Source organism: Salvia hispanica, chromosome 2 (genome assembly GCF_029641045.1).
Source record: "Salvia hispanica isolate PSC_SH4W2 chromosome 2, Shi_PSC_v1, whole genome shotgun sequence".
NCBI lineage: Eukaryota > Viridiplantae > Streptophyta > Magnoliopsida > Lamiales > Lamiaceae > Salvia > Salvia hispanica.
Genome location: NC_142693.1, coordinates 17,895,493 through 17,922,630, shown reverse-complemented (window position 1 = coordinate 17,922,630; position 27,138 = coordinate 17,895,493). Strand labels below are relative to the sequence as shown.

Here is a 27,138-nt window from a genome sequence, read left to right as displayed (position 1 = left end):
AAATTCACTCATCAAAATAATTCGCATCCTCCACGTCATCAATAATTAATTATAGGGCTCTAAAATTAGGGTTCGCAAATTCGGGATGTTACATTGATCAAATTGGATTTTTTTAAGAGCATCAACAATGCAAATAGGCCAGCCATAGGCCAGCCACTCTCTCTCCCTGCCACGTCAGCACTAAAAATCCACCTGCCACATCAGATTTAGGCCAGCCATAGGCCAGCCCCAATAAAAATAATTCAAGAAATACTACATTTAAGGAATTAAAATTACGATTAAATTACGGAATTAAATTTACGAGACATATACGGAAAAATTCATTAATTGCATTAAAAAAAAAGGTACATAGATAAAAAAAATTACATAATAGGGGTGTGGCCGGGTCTGCCAACCGCATCGTGCCTGAAGCGGAAATACAGATATTGACGCTCCAAAGCGTCAACGATACGCATAAACAACTCCCTGCGCATTCTAAAACGCCGCCTGAACATGTTTGCGGGAAACCGCGGGTTCTCTAGAAAGTAGTCGTCATATAGCCGCTGATGTGCAGCTACGTGGAGGGCGAGGTATCGCTTGCTGTTCCACCCTACGCATGTACCGCTCCATCTCGCAGTTCATGCAGGCCTCCATCGCCTCGTTCATCCTCCGTTCGTACTCCTCAGCATCCCCACCACTACCACTACTGCTACCACCCGCGTTACTCATCGCTCGATGATGCTCTTGTACAGAAATTTAGAGAGAGAAAAAACTCATTAAAACAAGTGGTGCAAATGAAAATGAAACTAAAATCACGTTTATATAGGTTTTCAAAAAAAAAAACAACGAAAAAGGGCGCTGGCCGATCGACACGCCACAATGGCGGCCAGCGCATCGGCCAGCGCCAGGCGATCGGCTAGCCCACGCCGCTTTTTTCGCCGATTTCGGGCTGGCCTGCTGCAATGGTTCGGCTAGCCGACCGGCCAGCGACGCGAATCGGCTAGCCGGTTGACTAGCCGGCATTGGAGATGCTCTAATAGATATTTCACTAGCTTATTCAATTATTATTTTAATATAGTAATTAATAGTATAAAAATAATAAATTCTACATTTTACTCTTTTTTTCACTCACTCTCTTTTATAGTATTTCTTAAAATCCATGATGAAATCTACTGGAACTACTAATGACGCAAAAAAGGAGTATTATATTCCTACGGATTTGTGACAATATTTCCTTGGTTCCAGAACAATTATTTTAATGCAATATTTGAAACGGTAAAATGATGGGAAACTTCCCCAACCTTGTCTCAAAAACACTTCTCACTAACAGAAATTAGAGACGCAGTGAAAGGGACGGTAGACCAAGTCTACCCTCACAAATCATTCAACTCAAACTAAAACATTTGGTACATAAAATTTTACTTTTCGTTTAGTATAGCCTATTGGACACGTTACTTTCCTAAAATTAACGAGTCCGTATATAAAAATTTATAAAAGTCATAGTTTAGCAAATTAAAAAAACACTAGACAAAATAAAATCTAAAGTACTCCGTGAATCATTCAACCAACAAATTAACTAAATACTACTTCCTCTGTTTGATAGTAGTTTGATAGTAGTAGAGTCATTTCATGCGCACTTATTTTTAAAAAATAATTATAAATAGTTAAAATTAGGAAAAAGTAAAGTAAGAGGGAGAATATTGTAGATAATAATATTTTCTACATTATTCACTCTCTCTCTCCACTTTAACTATTTATTATTATTTTTCCATAACGAGGGCAGAAAATGAAATGACTCTAGTCACTCTATTACTGTGGAACTGAGGGAGTATTATATTAACCGAAATGTAAAGCTTAATTAAATAAAACCCCTCAAAATTAAAATACAAACTCCATAAACTAATTAACAAATAATATACTCCTTCCGCTTCCCCCCTATTTGTCTCATTTTGTTGGAATATGTGTCCTAATTTTATATATTAATTTTATTATAATTGTGAGTATCATGAGCTTATAAAAAAAATGAAATGAAATACTCATTTTGTCTCACAATAAGAGTCATATTTTATTATTTCTTTTGGTCTCACAATAAGAATCATATTTCATTTTTACTATAAATGAAATCTAGACATTTCACCAAATTATTTCACGCTCATATTTTGTTATAAAATTAATATATATATTTATTCAACCCACTTTTCTTTACCTTTCTTAAAATTTGTGTCAAAACTAAATAGGATTTCTATCGTGGATGGAGGGATTAATTAACGAGATTGGTGATAAAGGCCAAATAACAGGGACACGAGGAAGTAGTAATAAATTAATCAGTCCTGTCCAGTTTCTGAGTGGTGTCAAGAGCCCCCTGCTTTCCTGCATTCATCATTCCCCCAAAGTCCATATCTCAACACTATATTTCTTGCTATGAATCATCAAAGATTTTTATTTGTTGCCATATTCGTGTCGATCGAGGCAGCGCAGTTAGCCTCCGCCGAAGTCAGCTGCCAAAACAACGGAAACTACACAAGAAACAGCGCCTACGCCGTCAACCTCAACAACACTCTCTCCGATCTATCCCGAAACGTGGTCGACACCGGCTTCTATAACGCCTCCTCCGGCAACGGCACAGACACAGCCAACGCCGCCGTCCTCTGCCGAGGCGACGTCCAGCTCAGCGAATGCCGCACCTGCATCGGAGAAGCCCGGGAAGAGCTTCTCCGATCCTGCCCCTACCAAAAGCAAGCCATCCGCTGGGACGAACGCTGCATGGTCCGTTACTCCAACGCCTCATTCTACGGACAAATGGAGACTTTCCCCATGTGGTACATGTGGAACGTGGCCAACGCGACGGATCCCAAGCGGTTCGAGGAGGTTTTGAGAGATCTGTTAGAACGGCTACGTAACAATGCTGTTGATGGAGGCGCTCTTAAAAAAAAAACTGAACCGCGTCGCATCGTCCGTGACCCATCGTCCGCGTCGTCCACAGTGGCGGACGATGCGACGGACGATGGGTATCCTCCGCGCATCATCCGCCGACGATGTATCGGGCGCGGACGATGGGTTACCCATCGTCCGCGATGCTGCAGTGGCGGACGATGCGACGGACGATGCATCGTCCGCCCCATTGCGGATGCCCTAATGCAATAATTTAAATAATACTACAAAGATATAAATAATTTATTTATAAATAACACTACAAAGATTTAAAATAATTTGTATTGAGATAATGTATAAAAAATTAATAATACCACAAAGAATTTTGGTCCTTAACAAATTTCAAAACAAGTACATAAACATTCAAAAATCACAAGTTTGGTCCTCAAATCAAACTAAATGGACTAATATATCCTTCACGGGCTAAAGGGTAGAATAGTAAAATTCGGAACTGAATTTGAGATTTATGAAACTTTTTGACTGAAAATGTGATTTTGTAAATGTTAGGTACTAAAAATGTGCAAACCTTATTTTTTGGGTACTAGTCTTGTAGTTCACTCTAATCTTTATTAAGTCCAAATGATACTCCCTTCGTTTCAAGTTACTTGCAACATACTCCCTATGCCCGCGAATAGGAGTCTCGTTTTTTCATTTTGGTTCGTCCGCGAATAGGAGTCCCGTTCACAATTACCATAAATGGTAAAGAGGTCCCACATTCTACTAACTCATTCCACTCACATATCATTTAAAACTAATATATACAAGGGGGACCCCTATTCCACTAAATTTCTTCCACCCACTTTTCTTAACAATTCTTAAAACCCGTGCCAGAAACAAATGGGACTCGTATTCGCAGACGGAGTGGTGCAGTCCGGACGTAGAAATCGGGCTAAAACATGCGGCATCAGAATGACTTGAAATTCGCTCGGTGCTTGCGAATCGTGATTTGGAATTGAACTCACCGATGATGGACGATGGATTTTGGCCATCTAACAACATTTAGGGGGTGAAAACGACATTTTACTATTTTTCGGACTTATTTTTAATTTTGTTTTTGCGTTTTATTTCCTTTTGAATTTCTAGGGTTTCCAGACGCTTATAAATAGCGTTTATTTGTTTTTGGGCCGCAGTTGATTTTGAATAATAATATTTCCGTATTCACAATAACTAGGATTTCTATGATTTATCCTCCGTTTAGTCAGTTTCTTTATTTTCTTTTTTTCTCTCTTATTATTATTATTTTTTACTTTATTCACTCTTCATAATCTTTAAACGTAAATTTCTTAAATCTTGTGTCTAAAAGAGATGTGTCAAGTTGCCTAAAACAGAGGGATATGATAATGAGATAAATAAAATTACCATGTTTTTAAAAAATGATTTCTTACTCGAAATTAAAAGGTGCAATCCTATTTTCAGAGTTTAACTCAAATATTAAACTAAGGAAAAAAAGAATTTAATAGACAAGAAATTGTATTAGGTACTACTCCCTCCGTCCCGCTTTAGCAGTCCCATTGACTTTTCTGCTCTCTTTTTGTAAAAATAATAAAAAATAGTTAAAGAGGAGAAATGATAAATTAAGAGTGAGAATAATATAGAGAAGAGTCTTATCTACATTATTGTCTCTCTTTTTTACCATTTCTCCACTTTAACTATTTTTAATCATTTTTACAAAAAGAGAGCAGAGTAATAAACTAGCATTACTATTGGCAAAGAAGAAAAATAGAATAAAAACACACTTTTTGGGGGAATCAGCGTGGATGTAAGTCAGTAATGGAGGCTTAATTTGTCGAAGAACGATAAGACTGATCCGAGTTACAACCAACAGTAGAATAAAATGCAGGTGTTGAAGGTATATTTAAGGTCATGGAGAAGCTACTTAGCATAAGCACCACAGAAGCCATGGTTGGTCTATCCGCTGCATTTTCCTGAACACACAGCAAACCAATATGGATGCATCTCAGCATCTCATTTGTGGAACCCGAACCCGAACCCGAACCTGAACCACTCCTCAAAAATGGATGCACCACTTCACCACCTCTTCCTTCTTGCCAACTTCTCCATGCCTACAAAATTAATTAATCTCACTTTTCAATCACTAACTACATATAAAGGGGTGTCAAAAAGGTACATGCTTAACACTTACGAAGCTCAGGAGGTCTCCTACGCTGCCATCCTCGCTTCGAAAACCATTATTTCTGTGGCCGCTGATGATTTCTAGGACTAATACTCCAAAATTGTAGACGTCGGACTTGATTGAGAACTGGCCGTGTATTAAGTACTCTGGTGGCATATAACCGCTGCAGTTTACAGTTTTTAGTTCTATTGTAACTCAATAAAACTGTTTTCAGTTGTGTAACTTACTATGTTCCCACAACTCTGCTTGTATTTCCTAGTGTTTCATCTTGTCCGAACATTCTTGCCATACCAAAATCAGCAATCTTAGGACTCATCTCTCTGTCTAGAAGTATATTACTGACTTTTAAATCACGGTGAATGATCCTGAGACGAGAATCTTCGTGCAAGTAGAGTATTCCCCTCGCAATACCTCCTATGATCTTGTAGCGCGTATCCCAATCCAAATCTGAATGCCTGACTGAGTCTACATGTCCAATTGCAAACAAGTTAGCATTGATATGTTCACATACCAATAACTGATATATTGTGTGCAAGTAAATTAAGGATAAATGTTACCGAATATGAAGTTATCCAAGCTTGCATTTTGAACATATTCATACACTAGCAGCTTCTCCATTCCTTCTAAGGAGAAACCTAACAGTCTAACCAGATTCCTGTGTTGAAGCTTAGCTAATAACAGAACCTCATTCTTGAATTCGATATCGCCTTGCCCAGAATCCCTCGACAATCTTTTCACTGCAATTTCTTGACCATTTGGAAGTTTCCCCTACAAATATATTATTTGTGTTTAGATATTGAATTTGTTACACCATACTTTTTCCATACTAGTAGTAGTAATATTTATATCTACATACCTTGTAAACCATCCTAAATCCACCTTGACCCAACTTATTATGATCAGAAAAATCATTGGTTGCGGCTTTGATTGTGCTGAAAGCATGCTGCAGGGATTCGGCTGAGCTAATACCATCGCTAGCTTCAAGAAAATATTGTGAAACATTTGAATCCAATACTTTAAACTAATTAATAAAGGCTATGTGTATATAAAAAAAAATGAGTAACTTACTTTGAGGAATTTCCATTGATTTATGTTTCTTTCTCTTTTTCAGAAAGATGATAGCTGAGACGGCCACTATCAAGCACACAACAACTAGTTTGAGTTGTGCTACCATTTTTCTTTCCTGCGAAAAAACCCCCAGAAAACTTATGTATTAACTGAATCGGTCTTAGATGGTTAGTTCAATCCCTATAAAAATTAACCACATACAAACATGTCCAAATTCATATAAGTTGAACTATGATACGAATCAATTATTAACTTTTATCATTTTCATTGTTTTAACTCCCTAATTATACTCCCTCGTCCTCTAATTAGAACAAGACGTTATGACATGAGTTTTAATACTAAAATTGGTGAAGTTCAAGAGATGAAGAGATAAAGTAACTGAAGTAGTACGTAGTGTAATGTGTAATGAAATTTTCTACAAAAAAGTGTGCTACCAAAAAAAAATATTCATTGTTTTTATTCCGAATAATTATAAAACCCCCTCCCCACCACCCGCAATGCATGGCGCCGCCTACCGGAACGCCTTGAGCGGCACAGTCCCCCAAACTCTTCCACGTCGAATGCTCTAACTTAACTCAAAAGGAAGACAGTGTGATTACCTGATGGCGTTGGCTGCGTAAGCGGAGGTGGAGGAACGGACTCTAGTTCCTGAAGCCTAGTTTCATTGTAAAACGGAGTGGACTCAAACCGAACATAACAACTGGGCCTGAGGACTCTAGCCCCTCTTTTCCCTTCACAACATAGCGGTATTTCTGAAATGGCACCATCCAAACAACTATTACAATCCTCCGATGTCAAATCCGGGGTGCACTGAACCATACTGAAAATCGTTTGATAATCGGGTCCAGTTGTATACCCAGCTGCCACCTTCCTCGCAGACGAGCCCCCTGTGGCTCGTCCACGAAGATCATCGAGCAACACTCTCAAAGCCTCCCTAAACCGGTCTGGACTCGTCACGTTCTGTGGACTAATCACGTAGTATGCGGGAGCAGTTGCCAGAGTCCCGTAGACGGTAGCATTTGAGTACCGCAACGTGCAATCACCATCCCACCCGAAGGCCTGCATCTGAACAGGGCAGGAATCTACGAGATCCGCGCCGGCTTTTTGCAGGCATTGGCGGCAAGCGTTGAGCTGCACGTCGCCTCTGCATAGCGCCACGGCGTTGACTCTGTCGGGACCCTGCCCGGTTGAGGCGTTGTAGAAGCCATCTTCGTCGATGTTTGTAGAGAGAGAAGAGAGAGTGGTGTCGAGGTTGGCGCTGTATGCGCTGTTGCTGCTGTAGTTGCCATTGTTTCCGCAAGAGATTTGTCCCAAGGCTAAGAGATCTGTCTGCATCAACAACACCAACAACCCCACCAACAATCTTTCATAACTCATACTTTGAATACAGAACTTTTTGATCAAGGTTTCTGTTTTTACAGTCCCTTATTAAATCGTGAGTTTTATAGAAGTAGAATTTCTTTCTTTATATTACCTTTATTAAATTATTACTACGTACGTTGAAGTTTGAAATTTTACACAGCAATTGAATTTGTCGCAGCGAGGGATGAAATGTTCACCCTTGTGGTGCCAACCGGTTGAAAAAATCTTTATACTGTTATAAAGAGTCAATAGCTGAAAAAATATAGTACTATTACTAATCACGTGTATCCTAATTCTGATTTTTCAACAAAATTTAATTGTGTAATAAATACATAGACATTTGAGGATGTAGTAAATTTCCAGTAAAATTCATCCATTGATACGAAATTCATCTTGTATGTTGCAACAAGTTACAATTCATTCGACTACATGAAATCTCAAATATGTTGAAGTTTTTAAACGATCATTGTATACAATCCTCTGTGTGGAGTCTCAATTTGCTATTTTAGTATGTCCACAAATAGAAGTCCCGATTTAACTAACAATTATATATTTCATCTGTCCCATTAAAAATGAAAATGTTTTCCTTTTTGGATTGTCATTTTTTATCTCTCATACTTATTCTCTCCCTATTAAATTACAAAACAATAATATATAAAATCTCGTGCAAAAAAGATGAATGCATCATTTTTAATGGGGCGGAGGGAGTATAATGCAACGTTTGAAATGTTAAATGATGGGAAACTTCCCCAACGACCTTGTCTAACATGCTTCAATCCCATTCGCTAGAAATATCACCACGTGAAAGCGCTGGTAGACCAAGTCTACACTCACAAATCATTAAGTCAAATTGAAACATATGGTACACAAGAGGTACACGATATGAAATTTTACTTTTCGTTTAGTATATATATCCCATTGGACACGTTTCTTTCTAAAATTGACGACTCCGTAAATTTAAAAAGTCATTTGTTTAGATAACCAAAATACCACTATAGCTAAAATAAAATCTGCGTTATTGACAAAAGTAGTAAAATTTTGTGAATCACTCAACCAACAAATTAGCTAAATATATTAACTGAAATGCAAAGCTTAATTAAATAAAACCCCTCACAATTAAAATAAAAATAATCTAATTATAAATTTGTTAAGAAAATATAAGAGGAAAAAGTATTTAGAATATGTGTCATAAATTTATATACTAATAATTTTGAGAAGAATGGGTAAGTGATATATGAAATTCAGTACTTGTCCAAAATAGTACTCCCTATCCCTGAAAGTTTGTCCCAACTTTCTATTTCCGTTCATCCCATAAAATTTGTCTAATGTCACTGTTTTACTATTTTTGTTAGTCAATCAGATATTCCACTAACTCATTCCTACTCACATTTTATTATAAAACTAATACTCTCTCAGTTTCACTATAGTTGAAGCGAAACTATTGGGCACGGAGCCTAAGAAAGGAATGTTGGGTGTGTTAAATAAATAGATAAAAAAGTAAGATAGAGGAAAAGGTAGAGAGAATAAAGTATAAAGTGAATAAAGTAAAGAGAATAAAGTAAGAGAGAGTAAAGTAAGAAAGAGAAAAAAGTTGTTATATATGGAAATGATTCAACTATGAAGAAATTTCTCGAAATTGAAAAATGACTCAACTATAGTGAAACAGAGGGAGTATAAAATAAGTAGGACTCACATTCCACTAACTTTTTCAACTAACTTTTGATTACATTTCTTAAAACTTGTGTCCGGTCAAAGTCAGATAAAATTTAAAGGACGGAGGGAGTAAAACTAAAATGAGATAACTAATGAGAATTGGGAGAAAAAAAAGGCAAAATGAGAGTATTTAATATGTACCCGAGGGAGTAATAAATTAATCAGTCCTATCTAGTTTGGACTGTGAACGAGAGTTCCAATTTATCAAGAGCCCCTGCATCCATCATTCTCCCAAACTCCATATCATTTTTTGCCATGAATCATCAAAGATTTTTATTTGTTGCCATATTCTTGTCGATCGAGGCAGCGCAGTTAGCCTCCGCCCAAGTCAGCTGCCAAAACAACGGAAACTACACAAGAAACAGCGCCTACGCCGTCAACCTCAACAACACTCTCTCCGATCTATCCCGAAACGTGGTCGACACCGGCTTCTATAACGCCTCCTCCGGCAACGGCACAGACACAGCCAACGCCGCCGTCCTCTGCCGAGGCGACGTCCAGCTCAGCGAATGCCGCACCTGCATCGGAGAAGCCCGGGAAGAGCTTCTCCGATCCTGCCCCTACCAAAAGCAAGCCATCCGCTGGGACGAACGCTGCATGGTCCGTTACTCCAACGCCTCATTCTACGGACAAATGGAGACTTTCCCCATGTGGTACATGTGGAACGTGGCCAACGCGACGGATCCCGAGCGGTTCGAGGAGGTTTTGAGAGATCTGTTAGAACGGCTACGTAACAATGCTGCTGATGGAGGCGCTCTTAGAAAAGTTGCGGCTGGAAATGAAACTGGGCCGGCTTTTCAGGACATATTCGCGTTGCTTCAATGCACCCCGGATTTGACGAAAGAGGGGTGCACGAGCTGCTTGATTAATGCAAATGCTAATATACCTGCTGCTTGTGATGGGAAGAGAGGGTGTAGAGTGATCTCCCCCAGCTGCACAATGCGTTTCGAGATATATTCGTTTTATAACGAAACTAGGCTACGAGAGTTCGACCCTTCGTCTCCTCCTTCCCCTCCTGCACCACCCGCGCTACCTCCTTCCTCGTTTGGTACTTTTTCTTCTCTCGGTTTTTGTTACTGCAGATAAGTAGCAAAACTAAACCATCTTGATTTTTTCAGGGAAGGATGATGGTAATACAACCAGGAATGTTATCCTTATTGTTGTGGTTGCAGTTGTGTTGAGCTTGATTCTAGTTGTTTTTGCTTTTATCTGGTTAAGGAAGAGGAAAACACAAGAACCAAAAGAAGTTCTTTATCAGAGTAAGTATTTGATGATCTTCTTCTTCATATTTGCTCAAGAGAATGTTGAAATTATGGATTTTCAAATTATTTGATTTGATGAAGATGTGGATGAGATTAGCACGGCCGAATCCCTGCAATATCCTTTCGACACGATCAAGGCAGCGACGAATGATTTCTCTGATGATAACAAGCTGGGAGCAGGTGGATTTGGCTCTGTATACAAGGTAATTTTTTAACAAGACTGCGAATTTTAGGTGACTCGAAGAAATTTAAATGATTTTATGATATGATGAAATCAGGGGAAGCTGGAAAATGGTCAAGAGATTGCAGTGAAGAGGCTGTCAAGAGATTCAGGACAAGGTTTAGTGGAATTCAAAAATGAAGTGCTACTACTTGCAAAGCTTCAACATAGGAATTTGGTTAGACTCTTGGGTTTTTCCATACAAGGGATGGAGAAGCTTCTCATATATGAATTGGTTCAAAATGCAAGCCTAGATCACTTCATATTTGGTAACATTTTTTTCTTAGTTGTCTCAATACACTACAGTAGTTATGTAGAACTTGTATCATATATATAATACTTGTGATTGGAGTTGTAGATAAAAGATGCCGCACACATTTGGATTGGGAGAGACGTTACAAGATCATAGGAGGTATCGCGAGGGGTATTCTCTACTTACATGAGGATTCTCGACTCAAAATCATTCATCGTGATTTAAAGCCTAGCAATATACTTCTAGACACAGAGATGAATCCCAAAATTGCTGATTTTGGTATGGCAAGATTATTCCGGCAAGATGAAACTCAAGGAAATACAAGCCGAATTGTCGGTACATAGTAAGTATCACCAAAATTTTCTATAACTAATCAATCATGTCATCTCTGTTTCTAAGAACTTGATGTATATATTGCAGTGGATATATGTCGCCGGAATACATATTACATGGCCTGTTCTCAATCAAATCCGACGTCTTCAGCTTCGGAGTTTTGGTTTTAGAAATCATCAGTGGGCGCAAAAGCAACAATTCCCGCAGTGGGGAGGACAACGTGGAAGACCTCCTTAGTTTCGTAAGCACTTCATTATTATTCATTGAGAAAGTCAGATTGGAACATTTTAATGATCCACAATATTACAGACATGGAGAAACTGGCGCGAAGGGACAGCAGCAAATGTGGTGGATCCGGGTTTGAAATCCGGTTCGGGTTCAATGAGTGAGATGCTGAGGTGCATGCATATCGGTTTGTTGTGTGTTCAAGAAAATGCAGGGGAGCGGCCGACCATGGCATCGGTTGTGATCATGCTGAGCAGCGCGTCCATAAGCCTGGCTGTGCCTTCTGAGCCTGCATTTTATGCATCGGGCGGTTATACTAGCCGACGTTCATATTACAGTTCGAGGGAGCGTGAGTCCATCAACACTGTGCAGAGCCGAACTTCTGTAGCTGATCAGTCAGATCATTCATCCAACAATGATGTTTCGATCACCGAGTTACATCCGCGATGAGACGATACTTTGCGTAGAGGATTCTTGTTGAATATTGAGTGTTTGGGTAAATAAAAAGTGTTGGCATCATCCTATCTATACCGGTGTAGGAATGAACTACACAAATACATGTATCTATATCTACATAATAGTAATAGTAGTAGATGGCTCATTTGTTCATTAGGAGTATATTAATTTTCAACAACTCTTTTTACTAGGTTACTCCAAACTTCTTTCTTAAAAGCATAAATTTTTTTGTAGTGACTAGGTTCACTTTTTCTCTTGACAATTCCTTGTTGCCCAAAGTATTCATTAATTATTTAGTGTCAATTCTGGGTGCATGTTTGAGTTCATATAAGACTTTTCCTAACCGATATATTTTCTCTTGATCCATCACAAAAACCTTTATATTGCTCTAACATGCACTTCTTCTCCCAGTTCTCTGTTAAGAAATGTTCATTTTATATATCAATCAAACAAACCAAACAGGAAAAAAAAAAAGAATTCATTTAATTATTTAGGGAAATGCCCTTGATTTGATTATTTTTTAAATTGTCTTGATTGTGAAATAAGTTGATAGGACAAATAATAGTCAAGTCAACGGATAACGCGGAATGTAGATTGTGGGGCAAATAATCAAAAAGTCGTGTGTTGATTCGGTCAATGCACAGCTGTAATCCCGAGGCAACTTGTCGTAGTGCTGTCTCTATCAAAATTCAATACCCATAAATTCACACCCTAAGAACAAATTAAATTGTTCAAAGTCAATAATGATATTTCTATTTACATCAGCATCATGAGAATTAGGCCGAAAACCTAATAGGTGGGGAGATTAATATAATGGAAATATGGAATTTCCACACAATCACGTAATACCCGGAGATAACACAACACGCTTGTATAATTCCAACAATTATCTTATTAGACCATCTCTCCAATTATACACCAAATTTTCATTTTACTATAGTAGAAAAATTCGTCAATCATACTGCAATTTATATCCAAACTCATTTTTACCTTTTTTTTTCTATTAAACAACACCAAATACAGAGCTATTGCAAAAAATATGCGAAACATATATTCAAAAATTATTTAAACTTTGTTAATGGTTGGAATAAACTTTTTGATATGATATGTACTAAAAAAATATAGGAGTATTTGAGTTTGGTATAAATTTGTTAGAATTATTTTTAAAAATATACTTAACAAAATAAGAGCTCAAACCATAAGTAAAATGGGTGAGCAATTGAAAATACAAAAGAACTAAGGAAGCAAAAATAGCAAAAAACACCTAGTTTAACAAGATCAGACTAAAAGAGGTTATAAACATGAATGATTGGAAATGGCCTCGTAACTTACTTGTCCCTTCTGGAACATCCGATAAATTAACAAGTACTCCCTCCGTCCCGGCTAAGATGACACATTGTTTAACTGGCACGGAATTTTAGGAGTTATTGGTTAAAGTTTTTAATTGGAGAGAAAGAAGGTGGGTGTAGGTATTAAAGTAGAGAGATGAAGAAAGATGGATATTTTAATAGGAGTGAGAAAAAGTAGTTGAGTGTATTAATTAAAGAGAGAAAGTTAGCAAAAAAGGAAATGTGTCATCTTAGTTGGGACAAACTAAAAAGGAAAACATGTCATTTTAAGCGGGACGAAGGGAATACTATTTAAATAGAATGTGCTACAATTTTTTTTTTTGAGTAATTATTATGGTTATATTATCATCTCTATTCTCGAAAGCTTACCTACTTTAATTTAAAATAGAGCTGCAAATGTAGACTTTAAATTATAAAAGAATCCTGTTTGACCAACCATGAATAATACTAATAATTTAGTCAGGATGATAAGAAATAGGTAGCATCCAACAATTCTCAACTTATGTTCTAAAAATTGCAGAACAACTGCATTCATTCAAACTTCAAAGTATGACATATCAAAGATTGTTATTGGGGCTCTTCGTGTTGTTGATCCCTAGAGATGTCCGCGCCCAGGACTTCTCCAGGGCCACTTGCGGCAGCAACGGCAACTACACCACCAACAGCGCATACAGCGCTAACCTCGACACCACTCTCTCTTCTCTCTCTACAAACATCGCCAACGATGGCTTCTACAACGCCTCGACTGGGCAGGGCCCCGACCGAGCCAACGCCGTCGCGCTATGCAGAGGCGACGCTCAACTCGACACGTGCCGCGAATGCGTGCAAAACGGCGTCTCCAGGCTCGAGGATTCGTGCCCGGTTCAGAATCAGGCAGTCTTCTGGGATGAGTTCTGCACTCTGCGATACTCGAATGCTACCGTCTACGCGACTCTGGCGACTAGCCCGGGATACTACTTGTGGAATGTAAATAACGTGACGAGTCCAGCGCAGTTTAAGGATGATCTGAGGACGTTGCTGGATGATCTTCGTGGACGAGCCGCTGGCGGCTCGTCTACGAGGAAGGTGGCAGCTGGGAATGTAACTGGGCCCGATTTTCAGACGATTTTTGGGTTAGTTCAGTGCACCCCGGATTTGTCATCACAGGATTGTACAAGTTGTTTGGTTGGTGCCATTTCGGAAATACCGCAATGTTGTGATGGGAAACAAGGCGGCAGAGTCCTCAGGCCAAGTTGCAATCTTCGGTTTGAGATCGCTCCGTTTTTCAATGAGACTAGGCTTCAGGAACTAGAGTTTGTTCCTTCGTCTCCTCCTCTTATCGAGCCGCCTCCACAGTCACCACCGTCAGGTAATCATAACTGCCTATCTTAAGGTTTCACTCTGTTTTCGGTGTACTTCAATTGACATGAATTTGGTTTCTGACATTAGTGTTTATTAGGCTAGTCTTTTGGTATGAATTCTTATATTTGGGGCGAATTCAAAATTCACTGTTTAAGTTTATTGGTCGAATGAGCTCTCTGAATTCTCATGTATGGAGTATGATTGATTAATATTGAGATTGAATTATCATCTTGGACCAATTGAATCAATACGTTAGTTTTTTGGTTTTTTTTTGCAGGAAAGAAAAATGGTAACACAACTATTATCATAATTGTGGTTGTAATTGTTGTGTGCTTGATAGTGGCTGTATCTGCTATCATCTTTCTAAGAAAGAGAAAGAAACATAAACCAACAGAAATTTCTCAAAGTAAGTTACTCATCTTTTTTTATACACATGGGCTTTATATTTGTTCCACGTAGTGGACTCAAATGTTTCTTCATAATTTATTGAAGCTGTCGACGATATTAGCACAGCTGAATCTCTGCAGTATACTTTCAGCACAATCAAAGCTGCAACAAATGATTTCTCTGATCATAATAGATTGGGCCAAGGTGGATTTGGTACTGTTTATAAGGTAGATATGAACATACAATACTACTACTAGTGTGGAAAAAGTAAGGGTGTAACAAATTCAAAATCTAAACACAAATAATGTGTTTGTAGGGGAAACTTCCAAATGGTCAAGAAATTGCAGTGAAAAGATTGTCAAGAGATTCAGGGCAAGGCGATATGGAATTCAAGAATGAGGTTCTGTTGTTAGCTAAGCTTCAACACAGGAATCTAGTTAGACTATTAGGTTTTTCCTTGGAAGGAATGGAGAAGTTGCTAGTATACGAATATGTTCAAAATGCAAGCTTGGATAACTTCATATTCGGTAACATTTATCCTTAATTTACTTACACACAACAGATCAGTTACTGATATGTGAACATATTAATGCTAACTTGTTTGCAATTGGACATGTAGACTCAGTAAGGCATTCAGATTTGGATTGGGATAGACGCTACAAGATCATAGGAGGTATTGCGAGGGGAATACTCTACTTGCACGAAGATTCTCGTCTCAGGATAATTCACCGTGATTTAAAAGCCAGTAATATACTTCTAGACAGAGAGATGAGCCCCAAGATTGCCGACTTTGGTATGGCAAGATTGTTCGGACAAGATCAAACGCAAGGAAATACAAGTCGAGTTGTGGGAACATAGTAAGTTACACAACTTAAAGAGTTTTATTGAGTTACAAAGAGACTAAAAACTATAAACTGCAGCGGATATATGCCACCAGAGTACCTAATACACGGCCAGTTCTCAATCAAGTCCGACGTCTACAGCTTTGGAGTATTAGTCCTTGAAATCATCAGTGGCCGAAAAAATAATGGCTTTCGAAGCAGGGGTGACAGCGTGGGGGACCTCCTAAGCTATGTAAGTACTAATCATACTCTGACCCCTTAACTACAGTTAGTGATTGAAAAGTGAGATTAATGAATGTTGCAGGCCTGGGAAAGTTGGCAAGAAGGAAGAGGTGGAGATGTGGTGGATCCATTTTTGAGGAGTGGTTCGGGTTCGATGAACGAGATGCTGAGATGCATCCATATTGGTTTGCTGTGTGTTCAGGAAGATCCTGCGGATCGGCCAACCATGGCCTCTGTGGTACTTATGCTGAGTAGCTTCTCCATAACCTTAAACTTACCTTCAGAGCCAGCATTTTACGCTTCCAGTGGAAGTGGTTATGGTTCGGATGCGTCTCTAATTCACAACTCCGACTCCACAACTTCTAACCAGAAGAGTTCTTCTCGACCTTCTCAGCAGTCACGCCGTTCCTCACAAAATGATGCCTCCATTACCGACTTACATCCGCGCTGATTCCGCTCCAAAAAAGTATATATTCATTTCGTATTTTGTGTTTTCGTATCATGTCAACATTGCATCCCTGTAGTGCTCTAATTGGATTTAATTTAATATCGTGTAACTGTTATGTACCATTTGATTTAATTGACTTGAATGATTTGGAGTGTGGACCTGGCCTACCGTTCGTCTCATGACTCTTTATAATAAGTACAAAGGATGATGACATTTATTTACAATTCTTTAATTTTACTCCTTCCGTAAGCCATTAAATGTCACATTTTTCCTTTTTTGTCCGTCCGTCAATAAATGTCTAATTTCACTTTTACATTCCACTAAATTTACATTCCACTAACTCATTTCACTCTCATTTTATTATAAAATCAATATAAAAAAGTAAGACCTCGCATTTCACTAACTTTTCTACACACTTTACTACATAATGTCAAACAATTTCTTAAAACTCGTGACGATCAAATATGAGACATTTAATCACGGACGGTGGGAGTATTTACTTAGCACTTAGCACCACAAGAATGAACATTTCATCTGCGTAACTTTTCCTCGCTGCGACAAATTCAGTTGTTTGTCAAGGTCGAAATAGTAGTCAAAATAATCAAGGTGTCTATTTGAATAATACTGATATGAAGAAAAGTAAGTATCAAACTCAGGATTTAACGAGTGTAAGAACAGAAGAAACCTTGATCAATAAGTTGAATTGCATTAAAATATTCTCAACTTATATATGTTCTATAATTTGCAGAACAAGTGTATTCAACGTATGAGTTATGGAAGATTGTTAGTGTGGTTGATGGTGTTGTTGATGCAGACAGATCTCTTAGCCTTGGGCCAAACCATTAGCGGCAGCAACGGCAATTACAGCAGCAACAGCGCATACGGCGTTAACCTCAACACCACTCTCTCTTCTCTCTCAACAGACATCGGCAATGATGGCTTCTACAACGCCTCAACTGGGCAGGGGGCCGACAGAGTCAACGTCGTCGCGTGGTGCAGAGGCGACGTCCAACTCAACGTGTGCCGCGAATGCGTACAGAACGTAGGGGCCGATCTCGTGAGTTCGTGCCCGGTTCAGAAGGAGGGAATGCGCTTCGTTGAATTCTGCATGGTACAATACTCGAATGAAACAATCTACGGGGCTCTGGCGACTAGTCCAAGATACAGCTTCTATAATGTAGCCAACGTGACGAGTCCAGTGCAGTTTAGGGAGGATCTGAGAAAGCTAATTGATGATCTTCATGGACGAGCCACTGGAAGCCCGTCTTCAAGGAAGGTGGCAGCTGGGAATGTAACTGGACCCGATTTTCAAATGATTTTCGGGTTAGTTCAGTGCACCCCGGATTTGTCATCGGAGGAGTGTACTAGCTGTTTGATTGGTGTCACTTCAGAAATCCCGCAATGCTGTGAAGGGAGAAGAGGGGGTAGAGTCGTTACGCCCAGTTGTGAACTTCGTTTCGAGACCATGCCGTTTTTCAATGAGACTAGGCTTCAGGAACTAGAGTTTGTTCCTGCGCCGTCAGGTAATCTTAACTGTCTATCACTCTATCTTATGTTATAAACTCGTAGTCCATTGTTATAGACTCTAGTGTTTCTCTCTTAATAGATTAGTCTTTTGAGATAAGCTGTCATCTTTGATCTCTAATATTATTAGTGCTGACTAGGCTAGTTTTGTGGTTTGAATTTGGGTTTATAGATCTGAATTCTTGCGTTTGGGCTTGTAGATCAAATGAGCTCTTCCCCTGTTTTGTCTGAATTCTGTTTTTTTTTTTTTGGCATGAAAGAAAAATGGTAGCACAGCTCAAACTATTGCCATAATTGTGGTTGTAGTTGTTGTGTGTTTGATAGTGGCTGTATCTGCTATCATCTTTCTAAGAAGGAGAAAGAAACAGAAACCAAAGTAAGTTAATCTTTGTTGCACACTACATGCTTTAATTTAAAGTATTGGACTCAAATGTTTTTTCATAACTTCTTGAAGATGTCGACGAGATTAGCGCAGTCGAGTCTCTGCAGTATCCTTTCAGCACAATCAAAGCCGCAACAAATGATTTCTCTGATCATAATAAGTTGGGCCAAGGTGGATTTGGGGCTGTTTACAAGGTAGATATTCTCCATATAAATAGATCACAGCAAGAGTGATTGTCTAACAGATTAAAAAACTAAAGACATATTTTGTTGTGCATCATTCCAGGGGAAACTTCCTAATGCTCAAGAAATTGCCGTGAAAAGATTGTCGAAGGATTCCGGGCAGGGTGATATCGAATTTAAGAATGAGGTTCTCTTATTGGCTAAGCTTCAACACAGAAATCTAGTTAAGTTATTAGGTTTTGCCTTGGAAGGAATGGAGAAACTGCTAGTATATGAATTTGTTCATAATGCAAGCTTGGATAACTTCATATTTGGTAACATTCAACTTATTTACTTACCTAATCATATGTGAACATAAGCTAACTCATTTTTCATTTGGAAACACAGACTCGGTAAGGCATTCATATTTGGATTGGGATGTACTTTACAAGATTATAGGAGGTATTGCGAGGGGAATCCTATACTTGCACGAAGATTCTCGTCTCAAAATCATTCACCATGATTTAAAAGCCAGTAATATACTTCTAGACAGTGAGATGAGACCCAAGATTGCAGACTTTGGTATGGCGAGATTGTTCGGACAAGATGAAACGCAAGGAAATACAAGCCGAGTCGTGGGAACATAGTAAGTTACACAATTTAATCAGTTTTATTGAGTTACAAGAATACTAAATACTGTAAACTGCAGCGGTTATATGCCGCCAGAGTACATATTACAAGGCCAGTTCTCAATCAAGTCCGACGTCTACAGCTTTGGAGTATTAGTCCTTGAAATCATCAGCGGCCGAAAAATCAATGGCTTTCGAAGCAGGGATGACAGCGTAGGAGACCTCCTGAGCTTCGTAAGTGTTAAACATATAACATTTTATTGACCGATTAACTATAGTTAGCGACTGAAAAGTGAGATTAATGAATGTTGCAGGCTTGGGAAAGTTGGCAAGAAGGAAGAGGCGGAGAAGTGGTGGATCCATTTTTGAGGAGTGGTTCGGGGTCGACAAATGAGATGTTGAGATGCATCCATATTGGTTTGCTGTGTGTTCAGGAAGATGCGGCGGATCGGCCAACCATGGCTTCTGTGGTGCTTATGCTAACCAGTTCCTCCATAACCTTAAACTTGCCTTCGCAGCCAGCATTTTACACTGCATCACTGGTTCACAACTCTACAAATTCTCACCATAATACTTCTTCTCGGCCATATCAGCAGGCTCTCCATTCCTCGTGAAATGATGCCTCCATTACCGACTTACATCCGCGCTGATTCTGCTCCAAAAATGTTTATATTAGTTTCGTACGTATTTGAATGGTGTTTTCGTATCATGTCAAAACTGCATCGACTGGACCTAAAATAGTTCAGTTTACTTATTTACACGTATTTTTATATAAATAATCATATCATTATAATTCTTTGTTTATTTTGGATAGAACACATCTTTCTCATCGCCTCGGCAGAGGACGGCGGCGTTGGCTGTGTCTGTGCCGTTGCCGGAGGAGGCGTTATAGAAGCCGGTGTCGACCACGTTTCGGGATAGATCGGTGAGAGTGTTGTTGAGGTTTAAGGCGTATGTGGTGGTGGTGATTCTTGTGGAGTTTCGGTTGTTTTGGCAGCGGATTTGGGCCGAGGCTGCCTCGAACCAGTAGATCATAGCAACACATAGTAGTAATAGTCTATCACCATATTGTTGTGATATGGAAGAGAATGGATGGGAGTTTTTATTTATTTATTTTAATAATCATACTTGGGACTATTATTCTTTTGTTAATAATGACATGACTGACTTATTAGTCGTACTCCAGTTGACGGGGGTAAGTGCACTAATAATGAACTAAGAATTTGTTATTAACTTTAAATTCAAAATCAAAATCAAAATATATTTCAACCTCATTAATTTTATGCGTTGCGACCCCCTACAATATGCTGATGGTTAAATAGCAAAGATTATTCGTAAATCTAGACTGAAATTACTTTTATAGGACTTTCAGAGGCTATTTTCATTAAAAAAAATTAAATAACAAAAAGTAATTCCAATATTATTAAATAAAATTAAAGAAAAATGTTTCTCTATATTTGTCGAGAGCTCATTTTTTGGCAGCACAAACTTTTACAAATATTAATAAAATGAATAGAAAAATATGAATGGATCATGAATCTCATTTATATATAATATTATTTTTAATTAAATTAAATAGGTTAGTTATTAATAAAAATCTTATTATTCCCTCCGTCCCAAGGAAGATGACCCCTTTCTTGGGCGGCACGAGATTTTATGCAACTTTATTTTATGTGTTAAGTGGAGAGAGTAAAGTAAGGGAGATGAATAAAGTAGAGATAAAGAGGTTTTTATTTTTAATAATAAGTCATCTTGGTTAGGACAAACCAAAAAGGAAAGTGGGTCATCTTTAATGGGACAGAGGGAGTATTATTTATAGTAAAAATAATAGAAACTACTACTAAAATACAAAAGATAAAAATAAATTAAAAAAATGCAAAAAATAAAATTAAAATAAATAAAATTCTATTCACATAGATGATCCCTCCAAAATAAACTTTTGTTCTCGAGGAGAAAGAATCTCACACATGGTAGTAGCTGAGGATAATTGAAATTTTATATTTACAGTGGAGACGAAAGCTTGGTGGAATTCCTGTTGAAATTGCATATCCGTCTCAAAATTAGGGTTTGCCAATGGCAATGCGTTTTGCCAAATTAATCGCTCTCTCAGAACCTAAAATCTCCGCATTGATTCCTAAATCCAGTGACGCAGCTATCGTATTCTCAAGGCTCGTTTCAACCAATTGCACAACTCAAAATACAGGTAAATCAGTTATTATTTCGTTACACATCAAACCCAGCTAACTGTGTATTTATCCCATATTCAGTAATCGATTCTAGGTACTACTACCTGTTTGTGAAAATGCCGCAATACAGTGTCAATTTTTTTGTTTCGACGCAGTGATTTTCTGTGTACAAGCTTAGATATTCTGCTTGTCAATTACCACTTTCAATGCAAAATTAGGTGAGGATGCCAAGATGGAATATCAAGATTTTCAGAAATGGTGCAATGGCGGAGGATTGTTTCACAAATCTGCTTGTATTGATCCAAGTGCTCGAATAGAGGTCGGAGCAGTGGTGCACTCTGAATCTGTTGTGGGTGCAAATGTCCACGTTGGGACAGGAAGCGTTGTTGGACCTGCTGTAACAATTGGTCAATCTACAAGAACAGGGTACTCCAGTTTTCTTGTTCTAGAGTTTCATTGATTTAAGATAAGCTTAATTTGCTCGGCTTGAAAATTCACTCTACACTATGCAGCTAATACACCATATATGCACCGACTTTTTCTTGTATTCCCAATTTTCTTTAGATTCAAACTTGGGCCAACTTTTTACAAACACCAACATACTAGAACTGAAAATGTGGTAGTGATTGTTCCTTTTTGAGAAAACTTAAGACAAAGAGGTATGCTTCTACTACTACATCATCGCTAGAACTACTAAGGTTTAAAACGAGAATCTGTGAACCGATAAAGAACGTTTTTTTAATTGTATTGGATATCCCTGACATATGGACATATAGGCTGATAATAGCTGCTTTTTGGGTTTATTATTCAACATGCATCATGGTTTCTTGCAAACATCTGGATTTGTTAAAAATGTTGTTTTGGTTTCAGTAATTCATTGCCATCTGAATTTGTTAACATGCTGTTCCGTGTTTGCTGTTTAAGAAAGGATTTTGTCACAATACAGATTTTTTTGCCACACTCAGGATTTTATGTGAATACTTTGTGCTTTTTTCCTTGTATCAAGAAAGTATGAGTATATTTTTCTGCCTATTTTTTGTTTTTGACTCGTCCACTATTTTTCTTCAGTTATAACGTTGTACTGAGTAATTGCACAGTTGGTGATTTCTGTGTTATTCATCATGGGGTCTGCATTGGTCAAGATGGTGAGGCCTGCTTGGTCTCAAACCTTTTGGGCGGCTATTAACTATCTATCCATATCTCGACTTGTCTGAAATTACATTTTCCTAGCATATGAGCAGAGTTGCTCACATTTAATTTAAGTGGCATTGAGATATGGCTTTTTGTAGGTTTTGGATTTTTCGTTGATGAACAAGGGCTTATGGTGAAGAAGCCTCAAGTAAGTTGTGAATTATACGTCTCGCTATGATATTAGACTTAAATTCTTAGCAACTATTGATGACTCGGGTTTCAGATTTCTTGAACTTCGATTATGTTTCACTGTTGTTATTTGATTTATGAATCCCTTATTTTCTGGGATTTGGGGGCACCAGTTAATGCAGGGGAAATTGTTTACTACTACATTCTCCCATATTTCATTATTTCCTTACAAATTTTATGAAGAACCTTTCTTATCAATCTCCAGTGCTTGAAAGCAAGAATAGGCAACTATGTGGAAATTGGTGCTAGTACATGCATCGACAGGGGCAGGTTAAATTTCTCATGACTTCAACAGTCCCAACTATTTCATTTCTCCTACCATAATAGCTTTTAGGCTGTGGGAATCTCTTACGAATTTATATTTATGTATGATCTTGGATGAAAATTTATCCCTGTAGTTGGCGAGACACTGCAGTTGGGGATCACACAAAAATCGATAATTTGGTACAGGTGTGACTCATTTTCCTGCAGTATTGTGGTTACTTCAGATCAAAGTTAATTTATGTCATCACTTGCAGATAGGTCACAACGTGGAAATAGGGAAAAATTGTATGCTATGCGGACAAGTTGGAGTTGCAGGTTCAGTGACGTATGTTATTATTCTTTCTCTTTTCTCTTGGTTGGAGCCTAGAACTTATTTCTGAGTGCAGCTGCAGTCTGTTTCAAACTTTGAGGTTCAGGTTTTAGTTTAACCTTCAAATGTTTTCAGAATCTTGAATGTGCTTTTACTCTGTTTCCAATCAGGATTGGAGATTATGTGATATTAGGTGGAAGAGTTTCTATCAAGGATCATGTTTGCGTAGCATCAAAGGTATAATTCTGGATAACTTACTGTTTCAAACATGTTAGTGTTTCATCACTGTACGATGCCCCAAAGAGGTTGGAAAATAAATGTGAATTTTTAATTTTCTTAAATATTCCATATGTTATATCTGAGGTACCTCTGCTTTATAGCTGTTTCCTTCAATTTAATATAAATGTAATATGTAAGATCTAAAGATATTGAATACGAGTCCAATTTAAGACATGATTCTGAATGCCTGTGTTGTTGATGATCTGGAAATGTAGGTCCGGCTAGCTGCTAATAGCTGTGTAACCAAGAACATCTCTGAAGCAGGGGACTATGGGGGCTTCCCTGCCGTAAGAATTTCGTCTATCTCATTGTTAGAACATCAAAATGAGTTTGCTCGACACCATTTTTATATTAGAAATTTTCTTATAACTGGCAGATGCCTATTCATGAGTGGAGAAAGCAAGTTGTCACTGCTCGCCAAACCTCAAAAGAATTTTGGAAAAATAAAAAGAAGTAACTTGATTCAGACATATGTATTCAAAGTATAATATATTTGACTCGGTCCTGTTGGAGGAGGTTATGAAGATCATCGATAAGGTGGATTCATAAGCCCGGACTGTTGGTTGCAGCTTATAAGAGGACTCGGTTGTTCTTTCGTCACTCATTAGTGAGGATGACTTTTTTCATGTTCTGTGACTATATTTTGTTCTTTACAAAAAAAAATTCAGTAAATTCCTTTTGCAGCAATTCCTTCAAAACAAACAATGACAGAAAAAGAAAAATAATGTTTTTGATTTTTCAACTCTATGATACAGTTCTCCGTAGCAGATAGTTCAGTTTCTGGTTTTAACTATCTGTGCATTTTGCAGTCCCCTTGATGCTGGCTTTACTGAATTGTTGTTCACACGCAATCTGGTGGACCCTGGTCCGCCACTTGATAATCCGAAACCTAAAAGCAGTTTCGACCCTGAGCTTGAATCCCACATCTGAACTAGCATTCCACAACTTTTGTTTGGACTGTATGGGCATGTGGAACAGTGTAGTGTTCTTGTAGCCTTGACGAAAACCAGATGTAGAGTTGGCCGCAACGACACTGCTGCTGGCGTACAGCTTGAAGCTTATTCCGCTGTAATCTATCTCTATGTGACTGTTGGGATTGAATATCTTGAGGCAGACGACTATAGAGGTGGCGGTTGTTGTATGTGAAATCGTTAACCGGGGATTTCTTGGAGTGAGGCTGAGCCATAGAGCCACTCCAACCAAACTCACCACACTCACCTCACAAAAGAACCAGTAGTAGATCACTAGTCGATCTTGATCAAGTCTGCGCCAAGCCATCTATCTCCACACTAGAAATGAATTATCAGTGGAGTGCATAATATATATAGATGGAAGTTTGAAAGATCAAGGCCTTTCATCTCTTCACAATTAACTAGTGTTTATGATATGATAGGATAGTAGTTATAAGCATTAATTCATAGATGTTGAAATGAGTTGGTACATGGTTTAGAAAAAAGAAAATGCAATGAAGCAACATTAAATTCTTGGGTCAGCTGTCCTAGGAGAAGTACAAGGGACACCTCTTGTCCCGGTAATGGGGCAAGATGAAGCCATCGGGGCCCACTCCGACGGGGCAACGAGCATGCATCTTATGGTGCTTGCTATGCCACCTCCATATTCTGAACCGGATCGTCGCTGATATGTCGAACCGGAAAACCACCTCGCCCTTCCCTAGGTCTGCCACGAACTCTTGCCACCGCGGCGCGCTCACCCTTAGGGTGTCGCCACTCAGCTGCCCCTCAATCATCGTCGTATTCTTCGGCTTCTGATAGAACGGAAAAAGGATGGGAGAATCGCCGATGATCTGCTCCTGATAGTAAACCGCCAGTTGTGCGGAGTCATAGTAAACGCCGATGATCTGGTTAGCATTACGCGCTGTCGCTTTGTAAATGACGGCAGCGTTCTCAAAATCGGCTTCGTGGGCCAATGCCGGGATGGAGAACTCTTCGACGTGAAATCTGGGGCGGTGGGGGCGCAGGGTGAGCCAGAGGATGAAAGCGGCGACGCAGACGACAAGGAAGAGGGTTAGAAACACGGCGCAGAACACCTTGGTGGCGCGTCTCGTGAGGCTCTCTTTGACGCGGTGGGCGTAGTAGTGGGCCGAGTGGTGGCGCTTCACCGGCTGCGGGTTGGCTGGCTCGATCGGGATGTGGTGCTCCGACCACATTGCTTCTTTCTCCGGCCGGTTAAGCAATTGCATGTTGTTTAAATGTTGGTTAAGAGGTGGAAAGTATCAAAGAAAGGAATCTTATTCCTTTTGTGAAGGACGAGGTAAGATTGGATTACGATACTAGGTTCGCCTCTATACGACAAGTATACATAGCTTCTATATTCAATTTTCCCTTAGGCCTTAGTTAAATGAAATGGCATGTATTAAGTTTAAACATTATAATTTTATTGATAAAATATCCATTACTCCCCCCGTCCGCCATTAGGAGTCTCAGTCACTTTTGTGCACTCGTTTTGTGAAAATGATAATAAATAGTTAAAGTGAAGAAATGGTAAAGTAAGAGAAAGAATAATATTGACAAAGTCTTAACTAAGTTATTTCACTCTCTTACTTTACCATTTCTCCACATTAACTATTATTATCATTTTTATAAAACGAGTGTGCAAAAGTGACCGAAACTCCTAATGACGGACGGAAGGAGTACAATTTTAAAGCAGGGGGAGTGATCAATTGCTAACTCATCACTTAATTGCTAACTACAACTAATTTAAGGCCATATGATTTTAGAAAACGTGTGGTCTACAATTTGCCACGTGTAATTTTCGTTTTTATTAATAAAATCTAAAAAGATAAAATAAAAACGCCAAATTAGGGTTTTAGATGAAAATGTCAATATAGTGTTTCGGAAATATCAACACAATGCTTTGAGAATGTCAACACAATGCTTTAAGAATGTTAACATATTGCTTATATTGACATTCTACATGTATTATATTGACATATTTTATATAGTATGTTGACATTTCTGCTTTACGAAAAAATTGAAAAAATTTCGAATTTTTTTTCAAATTTTGACGTCAGAACATATGCATGTATGATATCATTGGAATCCTTATAAAATTATCTTTAATTTGATATATGTTATATGAATTTAACGTTTTGGGATTTCTTTTAAAAGTTAGTTATAACTAAACATGTAGTTAATTGACATTAATACCCCTATTGATATTTTATGGAATTAATCATATGGCTTTATTGACGTTTTTTGTTGATCTGACATTTCGTGGTTGATGATCTAGGCCCTTAATTTGAATATTTAGGTATTGAGTTAGCAATATAACGCTCTCTTTAAAGCAGTGAAGATAAAAACTAGTGTTTCACGACCCAATCATAGCCAAAATGTGATTTATAAATTATAATACACAAAGGAGGAACTCACAATATAGCCATGATTTGATGATGAATTTTGAATTTGATTAGGATAAATTATGATCGAATCACGAATTTTTTATTATATCTTTGCAACATAGAAATCACTATATTCATAT

At 38.3% G+C, this 27,138-nt stretch overlaps 4 protein-coding genes and 3 pseudogenes across 7 annotated transcripts; 5 read left to right on the top strand and 2 right to left on the bottom strand.

The window, feature by feature from the left end:
- Positions 1-2,400: 2,400 nt before the first annotated feature.
- Positions 2,401-3,424, top strand: LOC148931707 (antimicrobial ginkbilobin-2-like protein pseudogene; annotated as a pseudogene).
- A 1,234-nt stretch (positions 3,425-4,658) lies between these two features.
- Positions 4,659-12,707, bottom strand: LOC125188076 (cysteine-rich receptor-like protein kinase 26; annotated as a pseudogene). The gene is made up of 8 exons (XR_016135860.1): positions 12,697-12,707; positions 6,701-7,490; positions 6,116-6,227; positions 5,901-6,034; positions 5,602-5,812; positions 5,272-5,509; positions 5,054-5,207; positions 4,659-4,973 (listed from the first exon to the last, which is right to left on the bottom strand). The product of XR_016135860.1 is annotated as a cysteine-rich receptor-like protein kinase 26 (transcript).
- Positions 9,340-12,131, top strand: LOC148931706 (cysteine-rich receptor-like protein kinase 29). Its single transcript, XM_089065822.1, has 7 exons — positions 9,340-10,235; positions 10,306-10,446; positions 10,531-10,652; positions 10,728-10,938; positions 11,028-11,265; positions 11,343-11,496; positions 11,565-12,131. The coding sequence occupies exons 1-7, from the start codon at positions 9,443-9,445 to the stop codon at positions 11,928-11,930; spliced, it is 2,025 nt and encodes a 674-aa protein (XP_088921948.1). The 5' UTR covers positions 9,340-9,442; the 3' UTR covers positions 11,931-12,131.
- A 1,043-nt stretch (positions 12,708-13,750) lies between the features above and the next one.
- Positions 13,751-16,679, top strand: LOC125188065 (cysteine-rich receptor-like protein kinase 26). The gene is made up of 7 exons (XM_048084809.2): positions 13,751-14,633; positions 14,904-15,032; positions 15,119-15,240; positions 15,330-15,540; positions 15,633-15,870; positions 15,934-16,087; positions 16,160-16,679. The coding sequence occupies exons 1-7, from the start codon at positions 13,835-13,837 to the stop codon at positions 16,526-16,528; spliced, it is 2,022 nt and encodes a 673-aa protein (XP_047940766.2). The 5' UTR covers positions 13,751-13,834; the 3' UTR covers positions 16,529-16,679.
- Positions 16,680-17,291: 612 nt separating this feature from the next.
- LOC125188055 (cysteine-rich receptor-like protein kinase 26) lies at positions 17,292-19,895 on the top strand (annotated as a pseudogene). The gene is made up of 7 exons (XR_016135673.1): positions 17,292-18,060; positions 18,326-18,436; positions 18,492-18,625; positions 18,717-18,927; positions 19,001-19,238; positions 19,302-19,455; positions 19,536-19,895. The product of XR_016135673.1 is annotated as a cysteine-rich receptor-like protein kinase 26 (transcript).
- A 1,259-nt stretch (positions 19,896-21,154) lies between these two features.
- LOC125222044 (putative UDP-3-O-acylglucosamine N-acyltransferase 2, mitochondrial) lies at positions 21,155-24,327 on the top strand. 2 transcript variants are annotated; one of them, XM_048124445.2, is made up of 10 exons: positions 21,155-21,424; positions 21,626-21,833; positions 22,476-22,552; positions 22,697-22,746; positions 22,993-23,057; positions 23,186-23,237; positions 23,306-23,376; positions 23,532-23,598; positions 23,856-23,927; positions 24,017-24,327. In XM_048124445.2, exons 1-10 carry the CDS (start codon positions 21,295-21,297, stop codon positions 24,095-24,097), a joined length of 873 nt encoding a protein of 290 aa, XP_047980402.1. In that variant the 5' UTR covers positions 21,155-21,294; the 3' UTR covers positions 24,098-24,327. The 2 variants fall into 2 exon arrangements, with proteins under 2 accessions (XP_047980402.1, XP_088921957.1); XM_089065831.1 differs by having other exon boundaries at positions 21,285-21,424; positions 21,563-21,833.
- Positions 24,328-25,038: 711 nt separating this feature from the next.
- On the bottom strand, positions 25,039-25,866 carry LOC125222053 (Late embryogenesis abundant (LEA) hydroxyproline-rich glycoprotein family). The gene has a single exon (XM_048124461.2). The coding sequence runs from the start codon at positions 25,838-25,840 to the stop codon at positions 25,139-25,141; it is 702 nt and encodes a 233-aa protein (XP_047980418.2). The 5' UTR covers positions 25,841-25,866; the 3' UTR covers positions 25,039-25,138.
- Between the last annotated feature and the right edge of the window lie 1,272 nt (positions 25,867-27,138).